The sequence below is a fragment of the Micropterus salmoides genome, unplaced genomic scaffold, assembly GCF_014851395.1.
Source record: "Micropterus salmoides isolate LMB-PRFRI ecotype aquatic unplaced genomic scaffold, ASM1485139v1 Ms_hic_scaffold_6, whole genome shotgun sequence".
NCBI classification, from domain to species: domain Eukaryota; kingdom Metazoa; phylum Chordata; class Actinopteri; order Centrarchiformes; family Centrarchidae; genus Micropterus; species Micropterus salmoides.
The window spans coordinates 7668794-7680790 of record NW_024044348.1 but is presented as its reverse complement, the minus strand read 5'-3'; the positions used below and the strand labels follow the sequence as shown (position 1 = coordinate 7680790).

Genomic DNA, 11997 nt, shown 5'->3' with positions numbered 1-11997 from the left:
TTGCCATTTTTATTTGAAAACATAAACATTAAACCTTTAAATAAATGATCATTTATCAAAAGAGTGAAAATTATCCTTCTTTTAATAGACTAATCCAGGGGTTTTCAAAGTCTGAGACTGTGGGTCTACCCTCAGACAAAGCTTGGGAAACGGCGCCCCCCCCACCACATCTTTAGTTTACTTGGTAATTTTACCAAAATAGCCTAATATTGCTGTTTGACATAACTTCTGACTACACCAAATAGTTTTTAAAAAAGTTATTTATTAGTTTCTGACTCTGATGGGAGGAAAACAGTTCCCGAAAACTACTGTATCTCTCACTCATGTAGGCTATTCTATGTGATCTCCTTTTGATAACTAATGCATTAAGTAATGTAATATTGTTTCACTTCCATTCACTGAGCCTCCCTTGAAACAGCTTGAAGCCCTCCTAGGGAGGCCCAACTCACACTTTGAAAACCCCTGGACTAATCTATTAATCGACTAATTGTTTCAGCTGTGCTCAAGCCAGTAGTCAAGTCACAAGTATTCACCAGCAAACTGTAATTCAAAAAGTCCTATAGGTATATCAATGCTGACCACTAAAACGTCATCATAGCTTTTAATGGCATTTAAGATTTTTTAGAATGTCCAGTGAGAATTTACACACCTCAAACATACTTCAGAGCAGGCGCACACATGGTTTTCTAGAGCTTGCTATGAAGACTGCAAAATCATAAAACAAGTTGTCTCACGGATGCATTAACAGACTGGATCTGAATCTGAATGCATCCATCTAATGGGTCCATGGCACATGAGCATTTTTACTTCCTAAATACGTGCGTCCTGTTTGATTAGAGAATTTTCTTGGTTTTGGTTGAATCTTTCGGTCTTGTCTATTTAACTTCTTACTCTCAGATTGCAGACATAAAGGCTCTGCATGAGGACAATTTCACTGTGACCCTGCCTCTGAAACAAACATTACCTATGACAACACACGTACAGCACAGCACATTTAGTGAAGTGGAAAAAAGCGCAAGTCACATCAAACATACTCCTACATCACAATTTGCATTCAAACTCTTAAATTCAAAACACACTCAATGGCAATCCCTTAAAATGTCGTGATACAGTTTACTGAGGAAGGTCATATGATCTGATGGAAAAAGAGGCACTACTAGTAAAGATATGAAGACACCAGAGTTTTGTTTTTACTCCCTTATCAGCACCTGTACCAACTGTACTGAGGATCAGCCTTGTTATCTTATCGCCACCACACTGATGGCAGTGAATATTTCTGATGCGGAAACTATGAGGAACAGGTTTCTAAAACACCACATAAAAGAGCCGTGACGTTGTCTCATACCACAAAAGAACCCATGCCTGTTTTTTAAATTATCTTTACGTTTTCTGTCACTGATATCATACCTAGTTAGAACACACAGTAAAGAAGCGGAATGTTGTCTGGCATTAGACTAGGTATAAAGGACTAAGGCTTTAGTGGGCAAAAGGTTGGGCCTTTTTAGCTTAGCACTACAGTACCAATAGAAGCCGCTAAAAGGTTTGAAATGGAAAAATCCACAGTCATACACCCTCACACTGTTTTTTTTTATCATGGACAAGGGATGCTAAGGGCATTTCAGGCGTTATTGGGGATTCATTGTTTAAGCGATAGTTTGGATTTTTTTAAATGGGGTTGTATGAAGTACTTCCATACAGTGGTAACAGCACTGAAGAAAAGCAATGTACTGCTGTGGACAGGGGCAGCAGCAAAACATATTTTATATATAAATCACAAAAACCAAACCCAATAAACCAAAAAAAACTTTAGTCTACCCCGTCATGTCTACTTCTACATAAATGAGTGATTATCTAAATTTCCCAAAATGTCATTCAACCTACAGAAAACCAACAGATCCGTTAGCAGGGAAACTGTAGCATTACATTCTAGACTACTGCTGGCTCTTTTGGATGTAGAAATCGGTGTCTATATTTCCTCTTAACACTGTCTGACCGTAGGACATTAGTAGAAAGGATTGGCCCTACGACTCAAAGGACCTCTACACATGACTGGCAGCAGAATAACTTTGCATTTGCGTTAGATATTTGATGTGCTAACTTGGGCATTGTGCACCACTTATATGTTACTCCTTTCCAGTTTCAACTTTGACCTTGTTTGAAAGCACAAAAGGAACATTTGTTAATCACTGGGTCTAAGGCTGCAGCTAATTTATATTTTTATTAACAAATAATTATTTTTTCCATAAAAAGTCACAAAATGCAAAGAAATGCCAATCACGAGTTGACATATGAACTAATATTCAAAATTTTTGTCATATTTTCTTTAAAATTAACTCTAATAACTAACTAAACTAATTAAAATTAAAATAACTAAAATAATTGTTCGTCTATGTGTGGCCCTGCGATGGACTGGCGACCTGTCTAGGGTATACCCCGCCTTGCGCCCGATGTCAGCTGGGATTGGCTCCAGCCCCCCCGCGACCCTGTATGCAGGATAAGCGGTTGACGATGGATGGATGGATGGATAACTAAAATAATTGCTATCTTTTAAGCTCTATTCAGGCCCTTACCCGTTTTTGTGTCAAACAAATTTTGCTAGGCTTCTTTTACCTGGCCTCTTCCTGATACTTGGTGCACATTGGTGAAAGGCAACACATGCCTACGCTACTCACTTGTGCCTGTGCACTATAATGTGAGCCTCACCATGCCGTGTACACATTTTTCTACAACATTTTCTGCTGTCAAAAGGTTGATGTAATTGTCTGGATTTGACGACAAGGTTTGCCCCCTAATGCCAAACATTTAAATGGGACCCAAAAATGCAAATAACATCACCTGTAGATGGTTTTACTACAGTGTTTAGGGTGTTTTTGTTGTCACTGAACAATGTGGATGTCTCCTTCATGGTGGGCTAAAATGATAAAATTTTCTGTGCCATCATGTCATTTAGTAAATACACACCTCCGTTATGCGCAGACCCTAATTTTAGAGTCAAACAAAAACTCATGTGGTAATTTGTTTCAAATCTCAGCCGCTATTTTTCTTTTGTCAAGTGCAAGAACAAGCTGGTGCAGTTCAGTTTGGCTTCAGGGCTTTCAGTGTTGCACCTGCTGAGACGACGCTGCAAGCTAACTAGTGCTGCCAAGGCTGCCGTGATACAATGTTTGTGCTTTCTATGGTCAGCCTGTGATCACCACCTCATCACCGACTCCATTTTGCATATTTTCTGTTCTCCTGCGTTGGCTCATTTTCATCTCTTCTCCTCAGGTTTCACCACAGTTCCAATACTTGACCCTTCTTCTCCTGCTTGTTTGTTTTTTTTGTTTGTTTTTTTTTAAATTATATATATGTCTGTCCTTCATGCAACATTATGTTAAGATACAGTGTACTGTACAGGGCTGTGGTTGAAGGCAGGGCAGGGTTATTCCAGGTAGATGTCCTCTGTAGGGCATGATACCTCCACAAACTCTTTATAGTACAACTGGAAGGCTTTTCTGAAAGACAAAGACACATACTTCAGTTATTTCTAGACCTCATTTAACAGTTCACACCTTGATGTTTTTATAGCACTCAACTGAGAGCCAAATTTTAAGATTAGCTTTTGCCCCACTAGCGGACAATTCTCAGTTTATTTTGTTCTACATGGTTCTATCTCTACTTCTCTGAAATTTGAAACATGATCCTAGTGATTTCTGTTTATGTTCAAGGAGTTTAAGTTCTACTGCTATACTGGACAGTGGCAATAAGAGTTATGATAATCATGATGCAGATCACAAATAGACTGAAACTGATGCACTAACTGATGCAGTAATTACAATGTGCCTACATGTTGCAACTATCCACAGAATACTCTTATTGTTAGTGTGTTTACTGTTTTTACACTGGAGGACTGTGAGAAACGGCATTTCAGTCGTGTCTGTGTCCTGTACATGTGGCGGAAATTGAGAATAAAGTTGGCTTTGACATTAAAAAACGCCTTTGCCTTGAAATGATTCTGCAGGTATTTCTGATGATTTGTAAAATGCAATATAGGACTAAATAAGGACTGGCGGATTGGCCCTGAGACCCTGTTTATTTTGTAGGATCTAATGAAATATAATACCCAGTATTTTGAATACTTTTAGTACCTCTGGCAAGACTGCACAATCCCACGGGAAAATGTTCAAAATTAATGAATAAATGAGATACATGAATTTAAAAACATCTGCCAAAGTTCATCCAGGTAGTTCATGAGAAAATTGTGGAATCCCCACCATAAATGAGCTGCTAGTCAACAGGATATTGAGATATCTAACAAACAAAATATCATAACTGTCTTGGCATAGAAATGAATTACTATTCCCAATAAATGATAATGAAATAAGCAGCATTGAGCATAGTAGCATAGAGGACAAACAAGCCTTATATCGGACAGACAAAACCATAGGAAACAGGGGTTAGAAATTAACCAAGTGTTGGATTTTACAATTAACACTGGACTGATTTCCAAAAACAAATCAATGATCTATAACATATTAGCTGTTTCTAATCAATTAACAACTGTATGTGTCAACAGAGATGAAGTAAATGCACAAACCTCCTCTGTGCATTACTAATTGAAAAAAAGTCAAACTTACCCTACTGACTCTGCAAGAGGTTTGGTGGAGTTTTCAGACACAAACACATGGCAGGCAAATCTCTGGTCTGCTGGGTGCTTAGTTATGAAACCAAAATACCTGTAGAGAGGAAAGTAGATAAAACACTCCAAAGTTTTTTATATACTTAGTTATTTCTGTCATGTCCTAATAATAAACTGCTGTTTCACATTTGATAGTTTCACATATAATCAGTTAGCAGTCAAGCGGTCCAGTCTATGTCTGAAGTCTAGTATATTTATTTTAGATTTCTAGCGACATCTTGTGGTAAGTTATTGTTTGGTTTCTGTGGGTGAAAATGTCTCAGCCTTTCTTTGATTCTAGCCAGACAGTACAAACATGTGCTTGGTTCTGTAGTCCCTCATTGAAAGTCCTGTTTTAGGTTTTCTGTGTTAACTTACTTGCTGTTTTTGGGGTGATAGCCGCAGAAGGAAACATTCTTTAACTGGAAGAAGTGATTGCACTCATTACTCTGCGAACAAGACAAAAATGCAGAATAAATGTCTTGGATTCCTTGCTCTACACTTACTAAGGGTGGCAGTTTTGTTCTTATCTAAGTAATACAAAATAAACTTAATTAAAAAGTGACATTCCTGCATTCACAATGCTCCTTGGCTAGAAATACAAAACTATTGACAGCACAATATACAAAAGTATCTCAAGTAAAAGTACTCTTTATGTACAGCAAAATGGCCCCTATCTGAGTGTAATGCATGATCATATTGTTATTATGCTATTAAACTGTATAATAGTTGTAGATTGTCTAGGTATATCAAACTACTAAATAACTATGAAGTCAGTGTTAACTATTTAAGGGTTTAAGACTTTAAATGTCTTTCATCTCTGGATGGATCATTATAAAACAGTTGTTTTTTAGGATGGGAGCATTTGCTGTGTCAGATGTCATTTGTAGAGTTTGGGATTCTTTGTTTGGGATAGGATTTTTTCTTTCCTGACACATGTTGCTTCACTCAAACAATATATTTTGTATGTTGTATGTGGAGTAGGGGCTTGTATGTGCATACATTATATTTAAAAGTATGTTTAGAATGTGAAACTTTCTTCTGAAAAGTACTAAAGTAAATAATACAATTACTTTCTCTTAAATGTCGAGGGGGTGTAAGTTTATAGGTGCTCATAATGGAAATAGTGAAGTAAGATCTCCTTTAAGAAAACACTTCCCTTGTGTCCCCTGACATCTCTGCCTGCAGTTCTACTGGCAGCCACATGGGGGAGACATGCCTCCGCTGTTCAATGGGTTTCTGGTGTGAGGGTGAGCTTTTATTGGACAAACCCTTAAGAAGCTGCACTTAATTCTTTTTACATTAGAAAAACAAAGTGACAGAAGGAGTCTTACTCTGTCACAGGCATAATAATCTTCCTGAACTGCAAGCTTGATGCCTTTCACACTGATCTCCAGGTAGCAGGAGGAAGGCGGGTTGTACTTTACTGTCATCCTTCTGTTGGAGGCAATCTGGAAAACAAATATAAAAGATGACTCCTAAAATTTGTAAAAACTCAAAAGAGACAAAAATTGTAACCAAAATTTCTAACTAGATGAAAATACAAATGTTATACATAATAGATGTAATAAGTTATATAACTTATGTAATAGATAAGTTTCTCTCTGTATTGGAAACAGTCAAACTAATTTTACTGTGATACTTCTTCTTTCTCCTATGAGATATTAAATTAATTCCTCATTTGAGATGTTGCCAGCTGCAGGTAGCTTGTTGTGTGTTGCACTGTGGGACAATGACCCCCACTGCAGTGAAGTTTTCTGCATTTTTAAGCATTAAGAATTAAGTCATTTTCCATTTTTTCCAGTGTAAACCCAATTTTTACTCTAAAGACAGTTAGAAATGGTTAATCATAGGGCCGGGTGATATTGCCAAAAATGTTATCACAATAAAAAAATTTCAAATCAGGATAAGTGCCAATTTAATATTTTTTTCAAGTTTAAAAATTGATTTTTGTTCCTCAGTGAAAGTTAAAGGAACTAGATGGTTAATTGTGGTTTTAAACTATTCTTTATGGTCAGAACATGTCAAACGCTTTCCAAACAGTGGATCACTTAACATCTGAGGTACAACATTCAAAACAATTATGAAAATCTTTTTTCAACAAATATGCATGAGTAAAATAAAGTAAAGTAGTCCGTTTTCCTCAACAAAATTAATATTTTAATAGAAAAAATAAGTGCTAATTTGTTTGTGATTCAAATGGATCAAATCAAACATTTATTGAATATTTGTTATATTGTTAATGAAAAAAATTATATTGCCATAATTATGATTCTTGTTTTATTGTCCAGCCCTAGTGCACATTTAGGATACATACTTTAGCTCCTCTGTGTTATTTTTTGCATTAAGGCACATGTCTACCAAAGTTTTTAATTTCTGATATATTCCTTAATGCTGCTTTACTATAGTAGTCAAACTTACAAACTTAAACACACACAGATGCGCTCAACATGGACCTTGTACCTTCTGCATAGCTGCACACAGAACATCGTTTCCTTTGTGGAAGGGCACTTGAACTGAGCCCAGGAACTTCAGCCTATATCTGTCCATCCATTCACTGCTCTTCACTGCACAGGAAAGAAAGAATATGTGGAATTAGAGCAAATACCTCAAAAATAATAATAATATGCAACAAAACAACATCACATAACATAGAAGAGGTGGCAATAATTTATGTAAACATTAAAATCCAGGTAAGATTTTAGTAGCTCCTTTAAAGAGACAAAATAAGTAGTGTTCGTTCAAGAGAAGGAAAACAATACACCGTTGTTTTGCATTTTACTCTTTACCATTTTATATTTTACCCATGTCACCTGCATCTTAAACCTGACAGAGCTGAGTTTCAGCTGTAGGGCATAATACTGCCTGGAATTCATGTTTAGCCCACAGATCACAGCATCGTCCGAACATGATCCCTCACAGGTGTCTCACCCACAAACATTACTGTGTTTGTGAGTGAGACAAACAAATTTAGGGTACCGCTAATGAGAACTGAGCCTATCTGGGTCTCTGCACTGGCCTTTGTATTTGGTGAAATAACTTTCATATTAGGGCCGCGACCTGCAGATTATCTTTTTGATTAATTTAATTAATTCATTTTGAGGTCGATAAAATGTCTACAAATTGTGATAAATGCCCAATTTCTTAAAACCCAAGATAACATCTTCAAATTACTTTAGTCTTTTCGACCAACAGCCCAAAACCCAAATATATTAAATTTACTATCACATACAGTGGGACAAAGAAAAGCAGCAAATCCTCACAATTGAAAAGCTGGAACTTGATTATTAAATCTTTGCTTGAAAAATGACTTTGTTTAGTTGTCTATTAATTTTCTTTTTGATTAAACGACTGTTTCAGCTCTACATCATATCAACCTGTTAGACAATCAGCTTTAGTTCTACCGGATGGTACAACAACTGACTTACAAAGACAACAGAAACAATCTCTAAATACAACTGGATGAACAAACAGACGTACACCAGGACTCTTAACTCTCTCTCTGTATCCTCTTTGCTGCTGCTTTCCTTTATGATGTATCTCTCTTCTTCTTTTTAAATATTGTTCTGAATATAAAAACTTCTAAATTTAGATTGCTTTCAGCTACACTGGCATCACATGACTCAAAGAAGCATCACTCAATTTATGTGTAAAGGCTTTAAAAAACCATGAAAGGAAAATAAATGGCATAACATGTTTATTATTTCAGTATTTAGACATCAGCTTACTTGAGTTCAGTCTTTATAGTTTGACAATTACATACCACTGTAACTCAAGCAGTTAAGAGAACTGAACCAGTGAATACAGATGAACTTATGTTCCACTAGATGTCTTTGAAGATTCTCAGTCACCCAGGTCATAGTTATCCAACGAAGGTTAAAGTCAAGGGCAACTGGACTTGGTTGAAGATACTGGAAGACATTTCGTCCCTCATCCAAAGGACTTCTTCAGTTCTGACTGACTGGCAGGGAAACTCAGCTATTTAACCTCAGTGGGGTCGTTTGCCAGGATCGTTGATACTGCTGGTTTGTTAGTGTTCCTTGTTGCTGTAACGACAGTCGTTACAGTCGTTAGGGCTACCCAGGCCAAGACTGAACGACCATCGTTGGCATCTTCACCTGAGGCCAATAGGTTACGTTTGTTGAGTTTCCTGGGAAGTGATGGAAGGACCGCATTGTAAGTGGGGGATAAGTGGTGGCGTAGACCCCCTCCTCTGTTCAATGACGGCTTCTCAACCCTGGTGTAGATGCTTCCTTGACACCTCTTTCAAACCATCCATCTTCTCTGTCTAAAATGTGCACCTGGTGGTCCTCAAACGAGTGTCCTCTGTCCTTCAGATGTAAGTAGACAGCAGAGTCTTGACCTGAGGAGTTGGCCCTTCTGTGTTGAGCCATGCGTTTGTGTAGTGGTTGTTTAGTCTCCCCAAAATACAGGTCTGTGCATTCCTCACTGCATTGGACCGCATACACTAAATTGCTTTTCTTGTGTTTGAGTGTGCGGTCTTTGGGGTGTACCAGCATCTGTCTTAGTGGGTTCTTGGGTTTAAAAAAAACAGGGATGTTGTGTTTGTTGAAAATCCTTCTGAGTTTCTCTGATACTCCAGACATGAATCCAGACAGAATCACAATGTTGTTGCGATCTTGTGGCTGTTTTCAGAAAGGTCCATATAGGCTGTAAGTACCCCCTTCAGGTGGTTCTGTTCCTTCTCTCCGGCTTGGGCGCTTGTTGGTTTTCCGCTTTGTGGTATCTTCAACCAAGTCCAGTTGCCCTTGACTTTAACCTTCACTGGATGGTTATGTTCCACTAGCTTTCCCAAAACCATTTTTTTAAAACACTGAAACATGATACTGGAGTTTTCTGTCCAAATTAATATACATACTTACAGTTATATACATACTTATATTACATATATACATATATATTAAACATTTAATTCCAACAATGGTTTTATCTTTGTTGAAATTAGGTGTTTGAATTTTACTAGTCAGTAGGCTACAGTTGTAGACAGTCAGGTTACATCAGTTTATCTATATAGCCCACTCTCAGAATATGGACGGAAAACTTCATTTATCTTGTTTCAGCTTTTTAGAAAGACCAATGAAAGTAACCTGCTGGGAAGATACTATATATTGTTTGGCAGAGGCTAGAGAAGCATATGCTAGCTTAAATGGAGCAGCACTTTAGCTCTCTATAGTACAGGAATGGAGAAGTATTATCACTGCTGTGGAAATTCTTATGTTTACCTGTAGAAGCTAATAACCATGACACATTTCTACAATTTTAAACTAAACAGCACAAATAAAAAAAGCATAACATTTATTTAAACATTTATTCTTTACTAACACATCCACAGTCAGCCTTCTATAATTAAAAATCATGGCAGTGTCAGTACCTTTGTAGCTCTCGGGGTCCTTTGTCACCTCTATAGCGTAGTAAGCTGGGAAGATCCCACGAGCACCAGTTCTCATGTTGTAGCCTTCGTACCAGTAATCCTCTGACTGGACCTCCACCAGCAACGGATCGTCCACCTCCATCTCCAACTCATCGTCATGTCTAGGAACAAACCTGTTGAGACAGACATAGTCATGCATAGGATCTGAGGGACCTCACAGGCTGGATAACCCCCCCTACACCCTACCCTTCTATGTTTATGTTCACTGTTATTGTTTTTGCATATTAATATAATAATATAATATTGGCATTAAATAATTTCTGAATATTTCACAAAGCACTGGTATCCTGCAGTTTGTGTTAATTTGTATTGGGACGGTTACTGAAACTGACTGGATATTGCACAGCCTCCCCTTAAATTTTTTTCACCAGCCGCCACTGCGTCTCACCATAGCCATACCAGAAACTGCTCAAATGACTCTTTTTCCTCTTTTTTTACTGTCCATTGTGCATTGAGTATGTTTCAAAAACTTAATATCACCAATTCTTTGCTTAATTTTGTTGTCAGCAAAATTATTTACATTGGTCATAAATGATAAATTACATTTGTAAATCAAAGGTAAGTACAGCTGCTATCCACTTCAAGTTTTGTTAGTAATCAAAAGAAAGGTCTTCAGTGTCGGGGTTGACCAATATGCATCCTTGAGCTTCTCCGAAATATTTTCACAATTCAGTGAGTCACAGAAATTCAAATTCTAACACTTCAATTGAAGGCAGAACCAGTACAAAGAACCCTGCTAACTACCTGATGCTGGCTATTCAGATGTGACCCTAATCACTATAGAGGAACAACAAAACTACAGAATATTATACACTAAAGGGAACACTCCTTTCAGTTATGTATGGATAATGTTCCACACCATGACATGATCTGACTGCATTGCTGTTGTTTTTGTCCCCCTCCTCTTTGCATTTATCAGCCTGAGGTCTCCAACAGCATCTGTATCTCTACGCTGGAGCCAATGGAGTGTGACTGTTAGGGGAAACATGAAGAAATTGAGCATTTTCTGCTATAACTACAAAAAAAAAGAGAAGAAAATGACTGACAGAGATAAGCTTGTTAAAGGGTAACTGCAGCCTGAAATTCCACTTGAGCCCTCTGTAATTGCAATTTAAAAAAATGCAACAGGGAGTGAGGGAGGTGTGGGTACATAGTGTTTGACACTGGGATATGTGGACATGGACTGACTGTTCACTGTTCAATATATATATAATAAACCTCAGAGTCTTGCATATTTTGTCACGGTTAAGAAGGGGCGAAAACAGCTGAACCAAACTTTCAGTACTAGGAAACAGTTACAGTGCAAGCTAATTATGAGCAGAAAAGGCAAGTTTCCACATCAGCCGGCAGCTGATCAGACATGTAAACAGTTTAACCCACTGAACTGTTATTGCCCGCAACTTGGTAAAAACTTCTTAAATTTCTATCTTATCTATCTCAATTATCTATTGCCAATCACACTTAAAATAAAACTTTTCTCAGCCACTTTCTCCATTAAATGTATTTAAAGCAGAGCCATTATCTCAGGTAGTTTGGTAGTTTATAAATCATTGCTGTGTGTAACACCTTGGGTGATGCTAAGAAGACAACCGTTGAAAACATGGGCCATAACTTTAGTATTGTTGACTGCTGAATGTCTATCAACAATTTGAGCAGTTCAGCAACATATAACCAACAAAAAGAAGCAGAGTGCTACATAGACGAATATAAGATATATAGTAAAAATGGTTGCTTGTGTTGTTGAGTGTAATGATGGTTGAGTTACTTCCTAAGATCCAGGGACGTGGCAACATCACTAAAAAGAAGCCTGGCGGGGCAAGAAATAGAGCTTTCAGACAAATCTTTATGACTTCAGAGACATTATCTGAAGTACCTTTTGAAAATTCAT

At 37.4% G+C, this 11997-nt stretch overlaps 1 protein-coding gene across 1 annotated transcript; it reads right to left on the bottom strand.

Annotated features, from left to right (window-relative positions):
• Positions 1 to 3061: 3061 nt before the first annotated feature.
• Positions 3062 to 10248, bottom strand: LOC119890605 (C-Jun-amino-terminal kinase-interacting protein 1-like). Its single transcript, XM_038701934.1, has 6 exons — positions 10050 to 10248; positions 7121 to 7224; positions 5992 to 6108; positions 5036 to 5106; positions 4617 to 4715; positions 3062 to 3494 (listed from the first exon to the last, which is right to left on the bottom strand). The coding sequence occupies exons 1-6, from the start codon at positions 10246 to 10248 to the stop codon at positions 3422 to 3424; spliced, it is 663 nt and encodes a 220-aa protein (XP_038557862.1). The 3' UTR covers positions 3062 to 3421.
• Between the last annotated feature and the right edge of the window lie 1749 nt (positions 10249 to 11997).